Consider the following 22,915-nt stretch of genomic DNA (forward strand, 5'->3'; position numbering starts at 1 on the left):
TGAGAAGGTGATATTATTAGGGTATTAAGAAGTTTAAATAGTTGTATTGGAAATAATGGAAATGATATTCTTGAATTCACAAATAACCTGTAGTAAAACAATTCAAATAAATGCATCTTTGGAGGACTAATAAAGAGGAAAATCAAAGGTGCCGAAGAGTCATTCTGATGGCAGTCCCCATTATCATGCACTGAGATTTTACTGGCAGTGAGAAAACACTTCTTTGTCTCTCAACTGCCTATAAAACCCCTAGACAACATGCAACTTTGGGACTCTCTTGTCCCCTCTCTGCTTGAGCCAGGAACTCTGCCCTCTTGCTTTCTCCTTGCTCTCCTACAAAAAAAAAAAAAGAAAAGAAAGAAAGAAAGAAAATACCCATGGAAGTGCTTTCCAAAGCATGAAGTGAAAAAGCAATCTATCTTTATTTTTCATACTTTCTTAAGGACTCTTGATAAAGATTCAGTTAATTTGCATGCTTGCCTAACTCTATCAGTAATTATTGTGTGACATCAGGCAAGTTGCTAAATTTCTTTGGACTGTACCTATAAATTGGAAAACAACAGCCAAGACCTATACCATCTGCCTTTTAGATTTTCTGCGTTAGAGAAGACCAAGAACACCAGATACCATAAATTACACAAAAAATTATAAACTGCATGATTCTAGGAGAACCATTTATATCATACTCTATGTGAACTACATCTTTTGAAGTTGTGCAGTGCACAACTAATACAGCTGTGCATGGTATTTGTAAAATAATTTAAGCATCCAGGGAAAAGAAAGGTTCTTTTTTGGAAAGAATAGTAGGCACTATCTGCTCTTCTCAGGCAAACTCTGCTCTTATTAACCATGAGTATAAACCATGTTTACTCTAACACTATCCTTTATGCAACCTATGGAATTCTATATTTTGCTATCTGTAATGTGCTTAATAATATTAACGCAAACTAACAAAGATGGTTTATTGCAAGAAACATTCGCCTGTAAAATCACTAATCTAGCAGATCTTATCGGCAGGGTTCTTTCTTCACATGTAGCTCTTTCAAAGCCCCTCCCACTTACAGTTTGGTAAATTTTTCAAAAGCATCTTTTTATAAAGTTGGATAAATCAGCTTATAGAACTTCTGAACAGAATGGTATAGAAAGGTTGCAAATCGGTTGGAAATCACAGACTTTATCAGATCTGCCAAGTTTAATATAGAGTTTGGGTGTTTGTTTTTAAGTCCAAGACAACACTAAAATAAGGAGCTTTTACCTAAAAATTCAAATTCAAGGGTTCCTTTTTAAAATGTCACTGGCATATCTAGCAAACCGAGATGAAAGTCCTCCCAAGTTCACTGGTACCTGGTGTCACTGTGGACCCTCAGGCAAGTTCCGACCTCTACCATCTCTTCTCTCCTCCTGACACTGCCACTGAATTTGGGTTGTTAGTTATTATTTTACTGTTGCATTTCTTATAGGAAAGGAATACTATTTATTATGCATGTTTTTATGAGAACTGGGGGAAATAAGAGTCTAGGAAGAATGTGTGATTTTTTTTTCTTTAATTCTCGGAAGACTTTTTATTTTTTATGTGCCTGGTCCAGTTAAGCATTTAATTTTTTGATCCTTATAAGTAGGTGTTTTCTGATTGACTGTATACTAAAAATTTTATTGAACCTGTTTTGTACTTGGAATCTAATTTGTATTGATTTAATAAGAGCCAGGGTCATGTTTGGTTCATTGTTGATCTCTTTAACATATTTCCTAACACCTAGCTAATCCTAAAGTAAATATTTTTATAATTAGTAAGTTTGGATGGATGGATGAATGAATGGCTAGTTTATGGCTTACAGAATGTAGAATCATTTGATAGGTTTTATTTAGGCCAGATAATTTATATATATTGTTTGCCATCCTTTAGGAAATTGGGCCTGGCTCAAAGCCATCACTTAAAAATGGCAAGTAATCACATTCCATCATGATATTATTAATGCCAAGCTTAAACCATTGAAAAAAAATACAATATTTATCATGTTCTGGCTCATTGCTTCAACTTTATGGTAATACCCAGTATTGGTAACCACAATATTAATTTATAATTAATAAAGAAGGCAATTATTAAAGAAGAAGATAGTTAAAAAATCAATAAGAAAAATAATTTATACAGAATATATAGAATTAATATGTAATGGTTATGCTTACAGCTAGTATAGTAACTTAATCAGAGATTTTTAATGAAAGAATCTCTTCCTTGATTCTTTTATTTAAAACATAGAATGTATTATTTTTTTAATGCACAAATTATTTATTATCAGTTTTATATAATCCTAGTAGGCCTAGAGGCAGGATTGGGGCAGAATAAAATGGCAATAGAGGAGAAAAAGATGGCAGTGTGAGTACAGTGGTGGTAATCTTCTCCCAAAACCATATATATTTTGAAAATACAGCAAATACAACTATTCCTAAAAGGGTGACCAGAAGATACAGTACACCAGCCAGGCTATATCTGCGAGAACCCAACATCTCACGGAAAGGGGTAAGATACAAAGCCATGACCCGGTGGGACCTCAAGCTCTCCCCACATCCCAGCTCACTGGTGGGGGGAAAAGAATCAAAGTGGGGAGAGAGTGGAAACACAAGACTGCTAAATAACCAGCCCTAGTAATCTGCCCTGGGAGCACAGACACACACTGCATGGTGCTCTGGATATTACAGGAGCAGAAAAGCAAAATCCGAGACTAAGACTGCGAACAGGTTCCCACAGACAGCTGCCCTGGGACAAAAGAAAAGCAGGCTCTTTAAAAAGTCTTAAAGGGACAAGGGTTTAACAAGTGGACAAAATCGTCCTGGTACACTCAGCCCAGCAGCCTCAGAACTTTAAGGAAATTCAGGAGCCCTAACCCCTTGGCTGGCAACACAGCTCCAAGGCCCCTGATGGTGATAAGCAGCCTGCTTTTCCTTCCCCCACACCCTGCCAGCACTGCAAGCAAACCTCCTGATTTGCCATTGCTATGGAAAAGTCAGGGAGCAGCCCTGCCTACAGCAACCACACAGCTTAACACAGAGGCTTCTCCCTGTACGTGGTTAACTGGACCAGACCCAGAGGCTTCTCCCTGTGCGCGGGTGACCGGCACAGACAGAGGAGACAGGCACAGAGTCCAGGAGGCACAAAGAGGCTCTGTTCTCACCACAGAACATGCCCCACTCGACTGCAACCCCCACCAGTACCCTAGGCCATCCTGAGGGCCGCCCCACCCATGACAGCTCAGGGGATTAGCATAGAGGCTACTTCCTGTGCACGGTTAACTGGCACAGACAGAGGAGATGGGCACAGAGTCTGGAAGGTGCGAAGGGTCTTTGTTCTCCCAGCAGAACATGTGCTGCTCACCTCAAACCCCGCCAGTGCCCTAGGCCATCCCAAGGGTCACCCTGCCCATGGCAGCTTAGGGGATTAACCCAGAGGTTGCTCCCTGTGTGCGGCTGACGAGCACAGAGGAGATGGGCACAGAGACTGGGAGGCATGAAGGGGCTTCGACCTTGCAGCAGACACTTGTGCGTGTGGCCTGCAACCCCCACCAGTGCCACAGGCCATCCCAAGGGCCACCCCACCCTCAGCAGCTTAGGGCATTAACCCAGAGGCTGCTCCCTATGTGCGGTTAACTGGCACACACAGTGGAGACAGGCAAGGTTACTGGCAAGCAGCAAATAATTTTGGTCTCCTAGCTGACACACGTACCACACGCCAGCGACCACTCCCATCGCCATCAAAAGACAAAATCTTGTTCAGTCCAAAATCCCTCAAACCCCAGAGAGAGGGCTTGGTGAGATTGAAATCACCAATCTTCCTGTAAAAGAATTCAAAATAAAAGTCATAAGCATGCTGATGGAGCTACAGAGAAATATTCAAGAGCTAAGAGGTGAATTCAGGAGGGAGATAACAGAAATTAAACAATGGAAGGATTTAAGAGAAGACTGGATGAGGTGGAAGAGACTATTAATGGAATAAAAATCAGAGAACAGGAATACATAGAAACTGAGGCAGAGAAAAAAGGATCTTTAGGAATGAAAGAATATTAAGAGAACCAAGTGACCAATCCAAATGGAACAATATTCGCATTATAGGGGTACCAGAAGAAGAAGGGAAAGAAAATAGGATAGAAAGTGTCTTTGAAGAAATAATTGCTGAAAACTTCCCAAATCTGGGGAAAGAATAGTCTCTCAGGCCTTGGAAGTCCACAGATCTCCCAACACAAGGGACCCAAGGAGGACAACACCAAGACATACAATAATTAAAATGGCAAAGATCAAAGACAAGAACAGAGTATTAAAAGCATCCAGAGAGAGAAAAAAGATCACCTACAAAGGAAAACCCATCAGGCTATCATCAGACTGCTCAGCAGAAGCCTTACAGGCCAGAAGGGGATGGCATGATATATTTAAAGCAATGAAACAGAAGGGCCTCAAACCAAGAATATTGCATCCCACAAGATTATCATTTGAATTAGAAGGAGGTATTAGACAATTCCCATATAAGGAAAAGTTGAGGGAATTTGCTTCCCACAAACCATCTCTACAATGTATTATAAAATGACTACTCTAGATGGAAGTATGCCTAAGGCTAAATAGCTGTAACCAGAGAAAATAAAACGACAGCAAAGAAAGTAGGCCAACCAAATACTAACTAAATGCAAAATATAATCAGCTATCCACAAAATCAGTGAAGGGAAACACAAAGAGTACAGAATAAAACATCTAACATATAAACAGTGGAGGAGGAAGATAAAGAAGGGAGAGAAATAAAGAATCATCATGCTGTGTTTAGAATAGTGTAATAGGAGAGTTAAATTAGATGGTTAGATAGTAAAGAAGCTTTGATAGGTGAACCTTTGGTAACCACGAATCCAAAACCTGCAATTGTAATAAGTACATATCTATCAATAATCACCCTAAATGTAAGTGGACTGAAGGCACCAATCAAAAGACACAGAGTAATAAAATGGATAAAAAAGCAGGCAAGACCCATCTATATGCTCCCTACAAGAGATTCACTTCAAACCCAAAGACATACACAGACTAAAAGTGAAGGGATGGGAAAAGATATTTCATGCAAACAGTAGGGAGAAAAAAGCAGGTGTTACAGTACTTTTATCAGACAAAATAGACCAAAACAAAGAAAGTAACAAGAGACAAAGAAGGACGTTCCATAATGATAAAGGGGTCAGTACAACAATGGGATATAACCATTATAAATATTTTTGCACCCAACACAGGAATACCTGCATATGTGAAACAAGTACTAACAGAATTAAAGGAGGAAATAGAATGCAATGCATTCATTTTAGGAGACTCCAACACAACACTCACTCCAAAGGACAGACCAACCAGAGAGAAAATAAGTAAGGACACAGAGGCACTGAACAACACATTAGAACACATGGACCTAACAGACATCTGCAGAACTCTACACCCAAAAGCAGCAGGATACACATTCTTCTCAGGTGCACATGGAACACTTTCCAGAATAGACCATATACTAGGCCACAAAAAGAGCCTCAGTAAATTAAAAAAGATTGAAATTGTACCAATCAACTTCTCAGATCACAAAGGCATAAAACTAAAAATAAATTGTATAAAAAAACAAAAATGTCACAAACACATGGAAGCTTAACAACATGCTCCTAAATAATCAAGGGATCAGTGACCAAATTAAAACAGAGATCAAGCAATATATGGAGATACATGAAAACAGCAGCTCAATTCCTCAACTTCTGTGGGACACAGCAAAAGCAGTTCTAAGAGGAAAGTATACAGCAATCCAGACCAATTTAAAGAAGGGAGAACAATCCCAAATGAATAGTATAAAGTCACAATTATTGAAACTGGAAAAAGAAGAACAAATGAGGCCCAAAATCAGAAGAAGGAGGGACATAATAAAGACCACAGAAGGAACAAATAAGATTGAGAATAATAAAACAATGGAAAAAATTAATGAAACCAAGAGCTGGCTCTTGAAGAAAATAAACAAAATAGATCAACCCCTAGCCAGCTTATTAAAAAAAGAAGAGAATCTACATGCATAAACAGAATCAGAAGTGAGAAAGGAAAAATCCATACAGACACCACAGAAATACAAAGAATTATTAGAGAATACTGTGAAAAACTATATGCCAACAAACTGGATAACCTGGAAGAAATGGACAACTTTCTAGAAAAATACAACCTTCCAAGACTGACCCAGGAAGAAACAAAATCTAAAAAGACCAATTACCAGCAATGAAATTGAATTGGTAATAAAAAAATACCCAAGAACAAAAACCCCGAATGAGATAGATTCACTGCTGAATTTTATCAGACATTTACAGAAGACATAATACCCATTCTCTTTAAAGTTTTCTAAAAAATAGAAGAGGAGGGAATACTTCCAAACTCTTTCTATGAAACCAGCGTCATTCTAATACCAAAACCAGGCAAAGATACCACAAAAAAAGAAAACTACAGACCAATATCCCTGATGAACATAGATGGAAAAATACTCAACAAAATATTACCAAACTGAATTCAAAAATACATCAAAAAGATCATCATCCATCATGATCAAGTGGGATTCATCCCAGGGATGCAAGGATGGTACAACATTCGAAAATCCCTCAACATCACCCACTACATCAACAAAAAGAATGACAAAAACCACATAATCATCTCCATAGATGCTGAAAAAGCATTAGACAAAATTCAACATCCAGTCATGATAAAAACCCTCAACAAAATGGGCATAGAGGGCAAGTACCTCAACATAATAAAGGCCATATATGACAAACCCACAGCCAACATCATACTTAACAGTGAGAAGCTGAAAGCTTTTCCTCTAATATCAGGAGCAAGACAAGGATTCCCACTCTCCCCACTTCTATTCAACACAGTACTGGAGGTCCTAGCCATGGCAATCAGACAACACAAAGAAATAAAAGGCATCTAGATTGGTAAGGAAGAAGTCAAACTGTCACTGTTTGCAGATGACATGATATTGTACACAAAAACCCTAAAGAATCCACTCCAAAACTACTAGATCTAATATCTGAATTCAGCAAAATTGCAGGATACAAAATTAATACACAAAAATCTGCTGCATCCTATACACTAACAAGAACTAGCAGAAAGAGAAATCAAGAAAACAATTCCATTCACAATTGCATCAAAAAGAATAAAAGACTGAGGAATAAACCTAACCAAGGAAGTGAAAGACCTATGCTCTGAAAACTACAAGACACTCATGAGAGAAATTAAAGAAGATACCAATAAGTGGAAACACATCCCATGCTCATGGATAGGAAGAATTAATATTGTCAAAATGGCCATCCTGTCTAAAGCAATCTATAGATTCAATGTAATTCCTATCAAAATACCAAGATCATTCTTCAATGAACTAGAGAAAATTGTCCTAAAATTCATATGGAACCATAAAAGACCCCAAATAGCCAAAGCAATTCTGAGAAGGAAGAATAAAGTAGGGGGAATTATGCTCCTCAACTTCAAGCTCTACTACAAAGCCACAGTAATCAAGACAATTTGGTACTGGCACAAGAACAGAGCCACAGACCAGTGGAACAGAATAAAGAGTCCAGATATTAACCCAAGCATATATGGTCAATTAATATATGATAAAGGAGCCATGGATATACAGTGGGGAAATGACAGCCTCTTCAACAGCTGGTGTTGGCAAAACTGGACAGTTACATGTAAGAGAATGAAACTGGACTACTGTCTAACTCCATACACAAAAGTAAACTTGAAATGGATCAAAGACCTGAATGTAAGTCATGAAACCATTAAACTCTTAGAAGAAAACATAAGCAAAACTCTCTTGATATAAACATGAAAAACTTCTTCATGAGCATATGTCCACGGGCAAGGAAAACAAAAGCAAAAATGAACAAGTGGGACTATATCATACTAAAAATCTTCTGTATAGCTAAGAACACCATCAGTAGAAAAAAAAGACATCCTACAGTATGGGAGAATATATTCATAAGTGACATCTGATAAGAGGTTGACTTCCAAAATATACAAACACAAAGCAAATAACCGATTAAAAAATGGGCAGAGGATCTGAACAGACACTTCTCCGAAGAAGAAATTCAGATGGCCAACTGGCTCATGAAAAGATGTTCCACATCTCTAATCATCAGAGAAATGCAAATTAAAATCACAATGAGATATCACCTCACACCAGTTAGGATGGCCAACATCCAAAAGACAAACAACAACAAATGCTGGCTAGGATGTGGAGAAAGGGGAACCTTCCTACACTGCTGGTGGGAATGTAAATTAGTTCAACCATTGTGGAAAGCAGTATGGTAGTTCCTCAAAAAAAAAAAAAATAGAAATACCGTTTGACCCAAGAATTCCACTCCTAGGAATTTACCCTAAGAAATCAGGAGCCTAGTTTCAAAAAGACATATGCACCCCATGTTTATTGCAGCACTATTTACAATAGCCAAGATATGGAAGCAACCTAAGTGTCCATCAGTAGATGAATGTATAAAAAAAGATGTGGTACATATACACAATGGAATATTATTCAGCCATAAGAAGAAAACAAATCCTACCATTTGTCACAACATGGATGGAGCTAGAGAGTATTATGCTCAGTGAAATAAGCCAGGTGGAGAAAGACAAGTACCAAATGATTTCAGTCATCTGTGGAGTATAAGAACAAAGAAAACACTGAAGGAACAAAACAGCAGTGGACTCACAGAACACGAATAGACTAACAGTTACCAAAGGGGAAGGGACTTGGGAGCATGGGTGGGAAGAGAGGACTAGGAGGCATAACAATTAGCACACATAATGTAGGGGGCGGGCACAGGGAAGGCAGTATTGCACAGAGAAAACAAGTAGTGACTCTATAGCATCTTACTATGCTGATAGACAGTTGCTATAATGGGGTATGTGGTGGAGACTTGATAATGGGGGCAATCTAGTAACCACAATGTTACTCATGTAATTGTATATTAATGATTACAAAATAGAAAATAAATAAAATAAAAAAGGAATAAACTGGCAATAAACATGCCAAGTTCTAGGAAAAGCAAATAGTCACATGTGATTGTGCTGTATGTCTTAAGGCAAGCAACTCCAGCTTTCTTTTGATTTTATGAAATTTATTCTTTCCATACTACTGATTAAAAAATGAACTATATATGAAAACTTAAAATTGTTAGAATTAAGAAAGAAATCTTCACTTATAAAACTCAAATTGATATATTCAACCTTTATGTTAGCATTTATTTTTTTTTCTTTTGTTAAGGTATTATTGATATACACTCTTATGAAGGTTTCACATGAAATACAATATGGTTACTACATTCACCCATATTATCGAGTCCCCCCCATAACCCATTGTAGTAACTGCCTATCAGTGTAGTAAGTTGCCACAGAGTCACTATTTTCCTTCTCTGTGCTACACTATTTTCCCCATGATCCCCCACACACCATGTGTGCCAATATTAATACCCCTCAATACTCTTCTCCCTCCCTCACCACCAGCCCTCCCCGTCCCTCTCCTTTGATAACCTCTAGTCCCTTCTTGGAGTCACTGAGTCTGCTGCTGTTTTGTTCCTTCAGTTTTGCTTCATTGGTATACTCCAGAAATGAGGGAAATCATTTGGCACTTGTCCTTCTCTGCCTGGCTTATTTCACTGACCACAATACCCTCTAGCTCCATCCATGTTGTGATAAATGGTAGGATTTGTTTCTTTCTTATGGCTGAATAGTATACCATTGTGTATATGTACCACCTCTTCTTTATCCATTCATCTACTGATGGACACTTAGGTTGCTTCCATATCTTGGCTATTGTAAATAGTCCTGCAATAAACATAGGGGTGCATATGTCTTTTAGAATCGGAGAACCTGTATTCTTTGGGTAAATTCCTAGGAGTGGAATTCCTGGGCCAAATGGTATTTCTATTTTTAGTTTTGTGAGGAACCTCCGTATTGCTTTCCACAGTGGTTGGACTAGCTTACATTTCCACCAGCAGTCTAGGAGGGTTCCCCTTTCTCCACATCCTTGCCAGGATTTGTTGTTTTTAGTCTTTGATGCTGGCCATCCTAATTGGTGTGAGGTGATATCTCATTGTGGTTTTAATTTGCATTTCTCTGATGATTAGATATGTGGAACATCTTTTCATGAGCTGGTTGGGCATCTGAATTTCTTTTTTGGAGAAGTTTCTGTTCATATCCTCCACCCATTTTATAATCAGGTTATTTGCTCTTTGGTTGTTGAGGCATGTGAGTTCTTTATATATTTTGGATATTAACCCTTTGATATGTCATTTACAAATATATTCTCCCATACTGTAGGATGCTTTTTGTTCTGCTGATGGTGTCATTTGCTGTACAGCTTTTATTAGCATTTATTTTTAAAACACAGTTTTCTTATAAACTAGTCTATGAGGTTTCTACTACTTTACTCTCTTCTACCACTGTATTACTAACTCTGTATTACTTTTAAGAGCAAATAGAGGAAAGGCAGAACTCAAGAGATGCTTATTCATTTAAAAAAATCTTAATGCGTACTTGGTTTTATGTTATGTTTTCTGGATGAAAATTATTTTCAAAAATGGTTCAGGTAGTTCTGCATGAATGAAGCAAGAAGTGTCCCAAAAGGAGAGATAGGAGATATGATTTTTTTCAGCTTTGGAACTGCTCAAGCCAATGAGCAGACTTGTGCTGTTCAGCAGTATTGTGCTTTCTCCAGCTTATTCCAGAATGATGGAGCTTCCCCAATGTAATGGTACACAGAACTCAATTTCTGGCATTTGTACCAAGAAGAAAGTCAGTGCTAGGAGTTTTCTGCAACCGAGTCCAAACAGCCTGCTAGTGGCCTACACAGTCCTCATTTCCATAATCTGCATAACTGAAGACGCTTGTCAGCTCTTTTTATCACCACTTTACATTGGGCATTTTTGTGTTTCGTTGACTGCAGCCCAATAAGCTTAAGTAATAGTCACTAGGAACAGTAAAAGAAAATAGGAACTAATTAGCTTAATTTGTGTGCTTATCACTAAAGGTCACTATTTTCCCTTGAGATTTATTTGGTGCTCTCTATGATCTGCAAATCACAGAATAAAATTCTGACTCCTAAATCTTGTCTGAAGATCTCTGTAATTTTATTGAGTCCATCTCCAATAATATATCTATCTTTTTTAGAATATAATTTTGTAACTATTTTTTGTCTGTTGCTTATGGTCTGGATCTTAGAGTCACACGGTCTTCACCCTTTGCTGTTAAGGCATGTATATGTCTATGAATCAAATAACCCACGTTTTTAAAATACCATGTGGTTTATATATAAAGAGGTATTCATTTGCAATCCTAAATGTTCCTGTTTTTAGTATTTTAATTGAATAATATTTTATATATTACTATCATCTTTAAACATTTTAAATATACAATGTCATTCTTTTATTCATCTCTACTTGTGGAATGACTTGGCATTAATTATTTATAATTAAATTCTTTTTCCTTTGCTCTTTTACAGGCTGAAGAAAAGGCTCATTCAGAGGTAAAAGTCTTGTAGCATTTTTAAATTTGACTTTTTGTTTACATTTATGAGGAAATGAATATTTCTACCACTAGAGGGCTCTGTGATACAGTAGCATATCTCCAGCCGGCTGACAGAAATGACCCAGCTAGTTGATAAATGATCTTGGAAATTTCCTCTTAAAGAAAATGAAAGGAAGTTTTTAAAAGCAAACTCTCCTCTCACCTTCTAGATTGGAGTCTTAGCTCAACTCCCAGTAAGCCATCTCTAGTAGTAAGCACTCACTAATCTTTGATGAGTGAATGCATGTGTGGGCTCTCTATTTTATTAGAGTCTCGTTTCCTCATTGCCTGTGAGACGACCTGCATAGGATTAAGCAAACTAGTGACTCTGAGGCATCAGACCTCCACACCATAAGCTCCCAGCATCCCAGCCCGTCTGTTCCATGCCAAGACTGCTGCTTATAAATCACCACGTTATGTCTAGTGTGGTATTCTGTTTTAATCACACACATTCCTCAACAAGTACTTCATTGCAATCCTGTACAATCAGATTGCAACCTGGAGGGATCATGCTTTTCCTTTTCCTTTGTACGAGAGTTGTCCTGGCCAAGAAGAGCAGGACGGCTTCGACCAGGCCTTTATTCAGGACGCGATGATGGCTGCCTGACTGGCTTACACAGAGGCAGCCGCATCAAAGAGGAAATAAATGTCTTTGCGAAGGAACTCTTTTCTTTGAAGACTTATTTTTTTATCCTTTACAAAAAAATTTTTTGCTATGTTTAAAAATACCGAAAAAATATTGATCATAGCAATTTGATCTTTATAATTACTAGACCAAGAAGTGAATATTCTTTATAAAACCTAAACTTTTTTTTTTTTTTTTTACCTGGCATGGAAACGACAGTGCTTCTAACACGGATCATAATAGAGCTCCTGAGGTGTAGAAATGTCACTACCCAACTCTCCTTTTCTTCATTCCTGCCCCATAATGGGTCATAGTTTTTAAAAAGTGATTTACATTACTTTAAGGTTGCTTGGATTATATTTTAAAGGAAATAGAATCATTGGAATGTAACTCAAATGCTGTTTGGGGCTGGTTATATCTCTTTTTTAAAACACGAGAGGAAAATGGAATCACATTTGCTGAAGTTATATAAATGTGCACTGTCTCTGCTTCCAGCTTAACGTTCATTTCTTTTTTTTAGGGCCTCAATACCGACCACCATTTCTTTCCCACAAAAATCTGATGTGTAGAAGGAAAAAAAAAAGACAGTTAATAAGGATGCTAGGAATGCTCTTTCAGAGACAGTATCCCAAAAGTTCAACTATAATAGCAGACTTGTTTTTGAAGAAATGAGGAGAATTAGAGTAGAATGTTTGACATCTGATAACTGAAATCCCTTGAGGCCAGAAGTATGCTTGTAGACTGAGTCTCAGCTGGCTATGTGTTCTACCCGTGCTAATAACGGTTTGTATTTCATGACAACTTGAGACATGCAGATTAAACTGTGCAAAGTCCTTAAATTATAAATGTAAATACGATATGCTCTCATTTTTTTTCTGGTTTTGGTTTGTGAGAGTGTGAATCTAACTAAAAAGATAATATTTAGCATACTTATTTTGTTGGTTTATTTATTTGCACAGTATTACTGATTTCCTCCCTTTTAAACTATAGGTAAACTATAAGGCATGCCTACTTTGAGCTAATAGAACTTACTGAATAAAAGGCATAATAAAGATTTAGAAAGGTTTCTCTGAGTGTCAGTTGTTGAAACTCCAGCTGATAAAATTATTTTCAAATGTGGAACCATTAGATGTTGAATAAGAGCCAGCTTCCAGTGACTACAGAATATTCTGTGGTGTTGGAGAAGTTGCCAAACTACAGAAAATAAATATTAGATACAAAAAACAGATAGAAAAATAATATGGAATACTTTTAGCTAAAAAGATCCATAAAAATAGTGTATAGGTATATTTAATTTTTTAAAAGAAAAGATTTTATTCCCTGAGCTTCATCATCACAAATTCCTACAGTTAGAAGAATCAGTAGACAAACTGATTCTTGAGTCAGGCAGAGATGGGAAATGGAACAAGCAAGCATCCTTTAATTTGCAGGCTTGAGTTCCAACCTTGAACGTAGAAGAGACAGTTGATTGCTACCGCGAGGCCAGCTTTCACATCTCTTTTATTTTCAGGAATTGGTGCTGATACTGTAAGGGTAGAATGAACTAAATACAGTATTTGCTTTATGGGATTGAATTCTTAGCTTTATCTAGCATATTGAATTGATTTTTTAAAATCACATTTAGCAAATCCATAAACTGCGGAGAGAGCTGGTTGCATCACAAGAAAAAGTTGCTACCCTCACCTCTCAACTCTCAGCAAATGTAAGTCACTTTTGATTTTTGCAATAATTAAAATAGATTTTTAGAGAGTAAATGGAATAATTTCAGTAATGGATTTACAAATGTTAAATGCCCCAAACTGCAAAAACTTAAATCACTAAATAGTGGGACTCACATGAATATAAAAGCCCCTGCATAAATCTGCAAAGAAGTAAAAAGCTAACCTTTTCAAACAATATAGCTTCTCTCTCACTTACCAACTTTACATTTCCCTGTATGGCTCCGGAAGATGACTGGTTAGCCAGAGACGGGTAAGATTCCTCAAGGGAGGAACAACCTAAGACAGGCACAGTCGCAGGGGGGCCATCAGGTGAGAAATTGGGGATCAACAGAGGTGAGGCTTAGAACCTCTCTCCCACTGTTTTGAGAGAAATCTTCTGAATCCGTGGATGTTTTGTTGCCCTTGTCTAGCCTTACTCTATAGGCACACACCTGATCATCTACATTTGCCCTCTTACAGCATTAAACTATGTTTTCTACTTTTATCTTGCATCTACCTACCACTTCAGCATTTTATTAAAAATAATAATAATTAAAAATAATAATAATAATAAGGGAGAAATGTGGGATTCACATATAAATCAAGTATAAAAATCAAACGAATAATCATATTTGACCTGATTGTTTATAGTTCATGATGCGTGATCAAAACCGAAAGTTTCTGTGATGACTGCCCTTGTACTGTTCACCATGTAAGAACTTATTCACTATGTGAGAATTTGTTCACCATGTAAGAACTTGTTCGTTATACTTTAGAAGATTGGAGACTGTTGAGAATTAGGCTTGGGGTTGATTAATGATTGTGCATTGAGTCCCCTATACAGAATTTTATTGTTGTTAACAACTATTTGATCAATAAATATAAGATATGCCCTCTCAAGAAAAAAAAAAGATAAAAGGCCCTGTACACTGGGTAATAAAATGTAAGCCCCAATGGATGAGAAATAACAATGTGGTTAACGTGGCTTTTTGTGTCCTGTAAGGCTGAAGATGTTAGTAACACCTATAAGGGTTATCTCTTCACTTATTTCTTATTTTCACCACTCCCTATTCATAATACTTTCTGAGGCCACAATATGATTAGGGATACTGATAGTGATTAATTTTGAAAGATAAAGAAACTCTATGTGCTCTGCCTCCTACAGCACAATTTATTAGACAATTAGTTAAGCATACAACGAACTCTAGAAAATTAACTTAGGTCTTAATTCGGCTAATTTAGCTACACTGTAAATATAAAGTTCTCTCAAAAGCATTGGCAGCCTTCTCATAGCAGTTTAAGTCGCCAGCAATGAAAAAATGATGTCCATAAAGACCATCAATTATATTAACATTTATTGACTATCTTTTCATGTGCCAGGAAGTACTTAGCATCAGTGCAGAGTAATAAAGAGGAGCATATGGCATGGCGCCTAGTCCTAAGGAACAGTGGTGTTAGAAGCGACAGTGAGGGGTAAGGAAGCTCCTGCTATTTTGCCATATGTCCCACCATCTTCTCTCAGCATTAATCAGCTCAGTTCCACCGTGTAGCTTTGGGCCTGTTCCCTGACTCACCCACTCTCCGCTCTGCAGTGAGGTTTTTAGCTCCCGGACAAAGCATAACATAGCAAGAGTGAGCAGGTGTTGGCCCACCAGGTATGACTTGATGGAGAGCAATTTTAAGAATACAAATTATTGTGTAATATAACTTCCACAGTATATAAGTAAGTCATTTCACTCACACTATTCATTTTAGCACGGCATTTGAATTGATTTTATCTTTCCAATATTGGGAGAATCAAATTAATTTGGGATTGGCTACACTTATTTTCTATAGCTGTTGTCAAGGGGTTCTTAAAAATAATAGCAGGTGTTTAGAGAATTGTTTAGGCAATACTGGAAGAGACCAGTGTCATTTGACCTATATTTTGTGTTTAAGAATAATTCTTAAAGAAACACTTTAGAAGCAACTTACATTTTTACTGTAGGCTAGATGAATAGTAGTATAAAATACTCCTGTCAAGGTTCCCTGAATTTATATCCAGAGGACGTATTATAATATTAATACCAAAAACACACTGGGTTGAGTTTATCCACAATGAGAAATGCTTACTACCAGGCCCTATGCATTAGATGGTCAAGATGCTTACAGATGTCTTTAACGATTACTCAGGGTTTTAGTTTATTTTACAAATGCCTCTGGCATGGGTCTATATATTCAGATATTGTAATAATAAATGGCTGTAATGGAATTTGGGCTTTACACAGTAATTTTTAAACTATTTCCATTTAAGTATAATATATACATATTGTATTAAAAAGAAAAACTGAAACTAAAAAGTGTTTAATAAAATTACACATTTGTTTGTCCCTTGGACACTCCCATTCCTACTCACAATTATTGCTTATGTTTTCTTTCAACACTGATCTTTTATATACCCATGAATACATATATACAATACATATTTGCAAAGGCTTGCACACAATTTAGCAGCCAAATTCTAACCTAAGGGAACAGTCCTGGGGATTGACTCAGTCCCATTGTTTGGAAAGGGGGCATACATTTTAAACAGATCGGTCAGCCACTGGCTACGTACCACTTCTGTTCCAATCATGCATGCCACACGATTTGCACTGATGTGTTTTCATGACTTTGGAGCATGTATTCTCAGCTGAGCATTGATATGACCATCAGAGGGTGAAAACTAGTTCTTGTGGTAAAAAAGTTTTATCCTTTTCATGCTGTACCTCGAGTCCATAAGTAGCTATCCAGCATATCGTGGTATTAAAATGTCATGGAGGGAGGGAGTGATTAGGAAAAAAGTATTTATATTGTATTATCTCCTTAGAAGACAATAATGAAAAAAGAGTAACAAATACAGAAATAGAGAATTAGAAGAAGCAGTACCAAATGGATGATTTTGTTTTAAAAGTGCTAGGCTTAGGGAAAAATACCCAAATATCTCAGCCTTCCCTAGCTCTGTTATCATTAGTAGTATTTTTTGCACATGGATGGCAACTTTATATCCTACTTTGTATACTTTTTTTTAAACTTCACATTGCATTTTAGATATCTTCTCAAATCACTGACATCCTCACAAAAACTTATACATTGCAGCTTTATTTTTTAATAGTGAAAAAACACTGTAAACAACTAAAATGTCCCATAGGTCAACAGATGAATAGACTGGTACGTCTAAACCTTGGGCTGCTCAGCAGTAAGCAGAACACTTAATACCCAGTTATTTGGGGAAACTGGGTGAAGAGGTACAAGGGTCCCCCTCTATACTCTTTTTACAACTTCTTATAAATCTATAATTATTTCAAATCAAAAAATAAAGTGAAACCCCTAAAGACCTACCACAATTTTTAAAAGAGAAGTCTAGTTTTTAATTTCTTAGGAATTTCAATCTTATTTTACTTCTTAGTGCTCCTTTATTTGGTGGTGAGATGGGTTGTTGAAACTTTTTACCGCCAGATAAATTTATTGCAGAAAATGTCAAAAGATGAAAATCAAGACACTTTTAACACACATGTACACAGATTAATGATAAGACAGAATAAAATTATTCCTTTCTTCAACATAAGTACAAAAATTATTTTTAAACTTGTGCCCCCCACTTGGAAGTAGAGATAAGAATTTTATTTATTAGTTTATTCAGACCACAAGTAAACTTTTTACCTTTTAGTTAAATGGGGTCCCTACAATGAGCATTATTGTGTAGAAGTGCAAGAGCCATGACTTCTAAAGATGAATTACCATGAGTTTGGCTTCTATAGAAAATATCATTAACTTATTTTTATTTAGTAATTTTTTTGAGTATCAGCTATGCCTTCTTAATATATGAACAGTTCTACTAGGACTAAGATGATTTTCCTTAATTTGGGGTATTTATTGTAATTGATTTATCACTTGCTTGGTCCTGGAATTATTGTATTGCATCCACACGATAATCCACGTTTTAATTTTTAAATGTGAAACTTAACTGCTTCTCTACTAAAATGTTTTTCCCCTGTTTGTTAAAAAGGGGCAGTGGTAAGTCAAAAAGGCATCCAGTCAGCTCACCTCTCATTTGACTGGCACAGAATGTGCACTGAGCCTCCCCACCCACTTGTGAACTTCTCTGTTCAGAGATGCATAAAGCCCTGGGAAGACCTTGTTAAGCCATTTCTAATGTGATGCCTTTAGAAAGCAGACAGGGCACGCTGCCAGGCTCTATTGGCTGGCCCTCCTGAATCACCAATGAGCAGGAAGAAAGGAAACAGGAACCCCACAAGCAAAGGGACCTGCACGGATCTGATCACATCACACAGGCAGCCAGGTGCCCTCGGCCTCCCGCCCACACCTTCAGGCAGCTGAGTCAGGTGGGAGAATACATATATAAAATATTTTCTTTACAAATCTCAGTCCTTAGATCATTTCAAAATGGTCACTAAGGTTAGTTATTATTACCATTTTTCAAAGACATCCCTGAATGAATATGTAACAAAACAAAAGGTACTTCTGCTTTGCAGCATGTAAGTCTTTCAGCCAAAAATATCTCAGGTATTATTTTCTTTAGGATTGTATCCTATTTCTTTGCTCTAGTTAATATTTTTGTATACTCTGGCAGCCATTCTTGCTTTTCTGAATCTTCTTTAAGAGAAAACTATTCCACATATATTAGTGACAAACACTGAAGAGACAATTTTATAAAGTGTAAAAAATATGAAACCTTATTTATGATCATTTCAGAGTAATTTTCAGTTCATTGAACTATTGATTTTCAAATGTAAAGTCATCTATATCCATCCATCCATCCATCCATCCCCATGGAAATCCAGGTACAGAATATTTTTTATTTGGTTCATGCACCGTCACTAAATTCTAAGTGGACAAATACACAATGCAGGCATTTTTCATAATGATTTTTCATCTTCTTGTTTAGCAACACGAAATTTCTCTTTACATGTCTATTCAGATTCTGTTACATGGTTCCAAAACTAAATACCTTCCCTTAACTAATATTCAGTCTTGTCTATTTTGTTACCTTGACAGACTTCAACCACCACACTTGGCAAATATTCATCCTCACACAATCATCACTAATATAATTTCAGTCTGGCTTAAAAATTATGCAACTTCTAAAAGAGCCAAAAGAACTATGATTAACATTCCCCCTCAAAAGCCATAGTTTTTAAAAAAGTCACCATTTTGTAAAGTTTTTCAGACAAGATACATTGTCCTACAGTTTTCAGTTTTACTTAGCATTTTCTCTCCCTTAAGGTGACAGAGACCATCACTGGTAGAAATGGTTTCTTACTCCCTTTCCATTAATCCAACTTATGAGAAATTTAACTTTGTATTACCTGCAAAATAACAGAATCAATCTGACAAACTAAGCCAGGGGCACATAAATTTAAAGTAATATTTAAAGTAACATATTTTTAACATTTTCATTGATAACAATGTGCCTCAAGTTAAAATGTTCTTTTGTAACCAGTTAGTCATTGTCTTGTAAATAATGAAGAGAAATTTTCCCAAGATTGAAAACTGACATTCTAATGGTGAATATTTTTTATTTATTAATGGCTACAAAATATAAGCAATATATTTGTTAAGCATATTCTTTATATTTCTGCTTTCTTTGTCATATTTTAACTCTTATTAAACTGACAAAATATGCACAGAATGTAATGTTCTGCAAGTCCATATGGTCAAGGCCTCATAGTCCAACCATGAAAGCTTACAATTTGTGTGGAAGAATTCAAACTTTGCAATATTGAGTAGAATCTTGCATTTCTTTTAGTAAATGTTAGCAAAGGTTTTCTGTCAGAAGTTTCACTACTTTAAAAGAAAACAAGCAGTTTTCGTTTTAGGATTTAGTAATTCGTTGTATGGTCATAGATTATTTCTACTAGTCAGACCTGTAATCAGCACCAGTGGTCATCATGGGCAAGAATACTACAAATCACACAGAGCAATGCAGCACAGCAGACTTTTAAGTCCTGCCACACCCCATGTGCAGGAACCTCAAAAACACAATGTTAAGCAAAAGAAACAGTTACAAAAAAATCATGTCATATGATTCCATTCAGATAGTTTTAAATATCGGCAAAGCTAAGACATATTGTTTAGGGATGCAAGCTTAGGTGGTAAAACAATAAAAGGAAGCAAGAAAATAACTACCACAAAAGTCACAATAGTGTCCCTTTGGGGAAGGGACAGGGAGAGTCATGAGGGAGGGGCGAGGGAGGGCTTCCAGGGTATTCAAATGTCCTATTTCTAAAATTGGCTGGTGAGTGTATGAATGTTCACTACATGCTAAACCAGTGAGCTGTGCATTTTCATTTTATCCTCTTTTAAAGTGATGAGGTTTTTTTTTTTTTTACAATTAAAAAGTTAAGTACAAGGGAAAGTTAGTGAGACATAACCTTATGCTGATTTCTGAAGGTCCTAAGTCTGATGTAATGACATTGCTTGTTAATGAAAATATTTTAAACTAAAAGATACTATTCCTTTTCTTAAAAGTGTTATTTTTCCATTAAATCTAACAAACATTGGTGTATAATTCTCAAGGCTGTGTGTGTGTGTGTGTGTGTGTGTGTGTGTGTGTGTGTGTGTGTGTATTCGAGAGGGGAAGGGAGGGAATGGGCAGAGAATGAAGAGTTGTATTTGATGGATTGAAGATTAATAGAAGTATTCTTTACAAATTGTCTTCTCTTTTGTATAATGCAGCGTCAGGAACAGAAAGGCAACCCAAGATAAATTCAGGGCTAGAAACAAAGACACCTTTGTATCATGATGCTAATGGAAAGGATTTGTGCATTCCAGGTGTTACCAATAATGGAATGAACTTCTAGTGCTCTAACTCTCAGGACTTCTGTGACCCATTTGATAATAGTTACCTCAGCCCATCACCTCTGCTAGAGTTATAAGGCAATGTTTTTAAATTGAGTCTTCTCACTCCCTTCCCTCAGAAATTAATCTTTTGCCATGGATTGCCAAATTTCCCCACACATAGTTTATTATAGATGTAGGTTGTAAAGTAGTCTATCCTTGTATCCTTTTAAAGTCACAATAAAATTAGATCAGTTTGAGATAACATCTACCTCAAGCCACAGTGAAAAAATGAAGCACCTCTTCATGCTTAATATTCTGTGGGTCGAGCTGCTGCATAGGGGATATCAGTGGTGATAGCCTGTTTTAGAGCTGTAACAAGATTGTCAAATACTTCTTAATCATGAGAGCTATCGATATCACCACAATATATATATAATTCTCTGATGCTTAAAATAAAACCCCAAAGCCACAAAAACGTAAATAAAATATGACTGAATATTATTTCTAACTGGTCTACCTTCACTTCCTTAGTTGAAGGAGTAAAGTAGAAATAAAAGTCCTTTTCCTTAAAAGAGTTTGAAAAGTGAAGACAACTTTTTTTGATACACTTCTTTTTAAGAAGAAAAAAAAGGAAAGATAATTGTCATAGGGGTTAGCAGATGTCTTACCTTGGAGAAGACTGTCATTTGAATGCAGAAACTAATAATATCATCAAAGGTCATTATATAGGTATAAAAATGAAGGACATTTGTCTACTGACTATGGCAGTGACCTCCTCTTGGGCTTTAAGTCTAAAAACTTGGCAACTCGCAACTTTATTCAGTGTTTTCAGGTGTCAAATCCTCTGGGATGTGCAAGTCAGACACTGTTATTATTTGCAAGATACCATCCCTTTTCATAAGCTGAGCTCACATTAAATGTCAAAGTATGAAACACTGATTTAAGCTGAAGTTTAGAAATGAAAATTTGTGTTAAAGGAAAGTCACCATAGAGAGAGCTAACCATGATGGCCATAGTACTTAAAGAGCTCAAATACCTGAAGTTAAACATTTTGTAAAATGAAGGGTTTTCTGGCATTTAAAATGTGTTCCTTCCATTTTGTTCACAGGCTCACCTTGTAGCAGCTTTTGAGAAGAGTTTAGGGAATATGACGGGCCGATTGCAAAGTCTAACCATGACAGCAGAACAGAAGGTATGTTCAGGAATTGCCACTGGGGCCTCAAATGAGACAGCAAGTCGCATAGGATGTTGATCAAATGCCTGAGATGCATCCTTAAAAAATAATACTACAGAGGAGCCATTCCATGCTAAGGGGAACAATGACAAGATAATACCTTTTCAGATTTTAACTGAAAGACTTAATGATTCCGATTAATCCTTACCGAATAACGTACATACACATAGTTCTTTCTAGGCAGTCTATCATTTTACTTCAGACTGGAATAATTAAAATACCAAATGCTAAGAAAGAGAAATAGTTGTTTAGGAGAAAAGAACAGTTTTTTATGCATTTTTACCATGTTGTAGCTATAGACTGTGGCTGTAGTCTGAGATACCATGATGAAGTCCTGAAACAAATACCAGGACTCTCTGCAAGGTAAAGGAGCCTTTGTTTACTGCATGCATGGGACAACCCCATGTAATACTGGAGCAGCAAGGACTAGTGGACACCTGGGGATGCTATCTTTGTAGTAGAGTCAGTTTATATCAAAAGCTGTAAGATAAACCTGAAGGACTTCATGGAGTGGAAGAAGAGATACTAAAAGGAAAGGGCCATAGAATTTTGTTCACAAAGGGAGAAGTGTCAAAAAGATCCACTCTGCCTAGGAAGAATCTTAACACTTCCATATGGGGAACGTAACTCAACTCTGCCATTAGTTGGGTGGCCATACCCTGGGTCCTGGGATGCATATCAGAGACAGTTGAAGTCTCTAAAACTGGGGAAATATTTGTAAAAATGGTGCATTTGCAAATACAAGCAGATGCCCATGATTTTCATTTAATTTTCAAAGAGATCCATAATCTGCGAAGTTTTGGATATTTTCAGAATCAGCTCCTATATCTGTCTATAGGATGGCGTCAGTTTTTTCTTGAGTTCTCTAAAGTATGTCACTAAAGAGCTAGCAAATGTTTCCACGTTTTGTCAGTTTTATTATTTTTTGAGTTAAGAAAACACTGA

The 22,915-nt window shown here is 36.6% G+C and overlaps 1 protein-coding gene across 6 annotated transcripts in view; it reads left to right on the forward strand.

Annotated features, from left to right (window-relative positions):
• Positions 1–22,915, forward strand: part of NAV3 (neuron navigator 3) — an 859,400-nt gene that overhangs the window by 784,713 nt on the left and 51,772 nt on the right. For all 6 annotated transcript variants that reach the window (XM_057487521.1, XM_057487524.1, XM_057487525.1 and 3 more), the window contains 3 exons: positions 11,525–11,548; positions 13,839–13,916; positions 21,845–21,928. In XM_057487521.1, the coding sequence (XP_057343504.1) occupies positions 11,525–11,548; positions 13,839–13,916; positions 21,845–21,928 (186 nt within the window). The remainder of the gene's footprint in view (positions 1–11,524; positions 11,549–13,838; positions 13,917–21,844; positions 21,929–22,915) is intronic.

The sequence above is a fragment of the Manis pentadactyla genome, chromosome 10, assembly GCF_030020395.1.
Source record: "Manis pentadactyla isolate mManPen7 chromosome 10, mManPen7.hap1, whole genome shotgun sequence".
Classification (NCBI taxonomy): Eukaryota; Metazoa; Chordata; class Mammalia; order Pholidota; family Manidae; genus Manis; species Manis pentadactyla.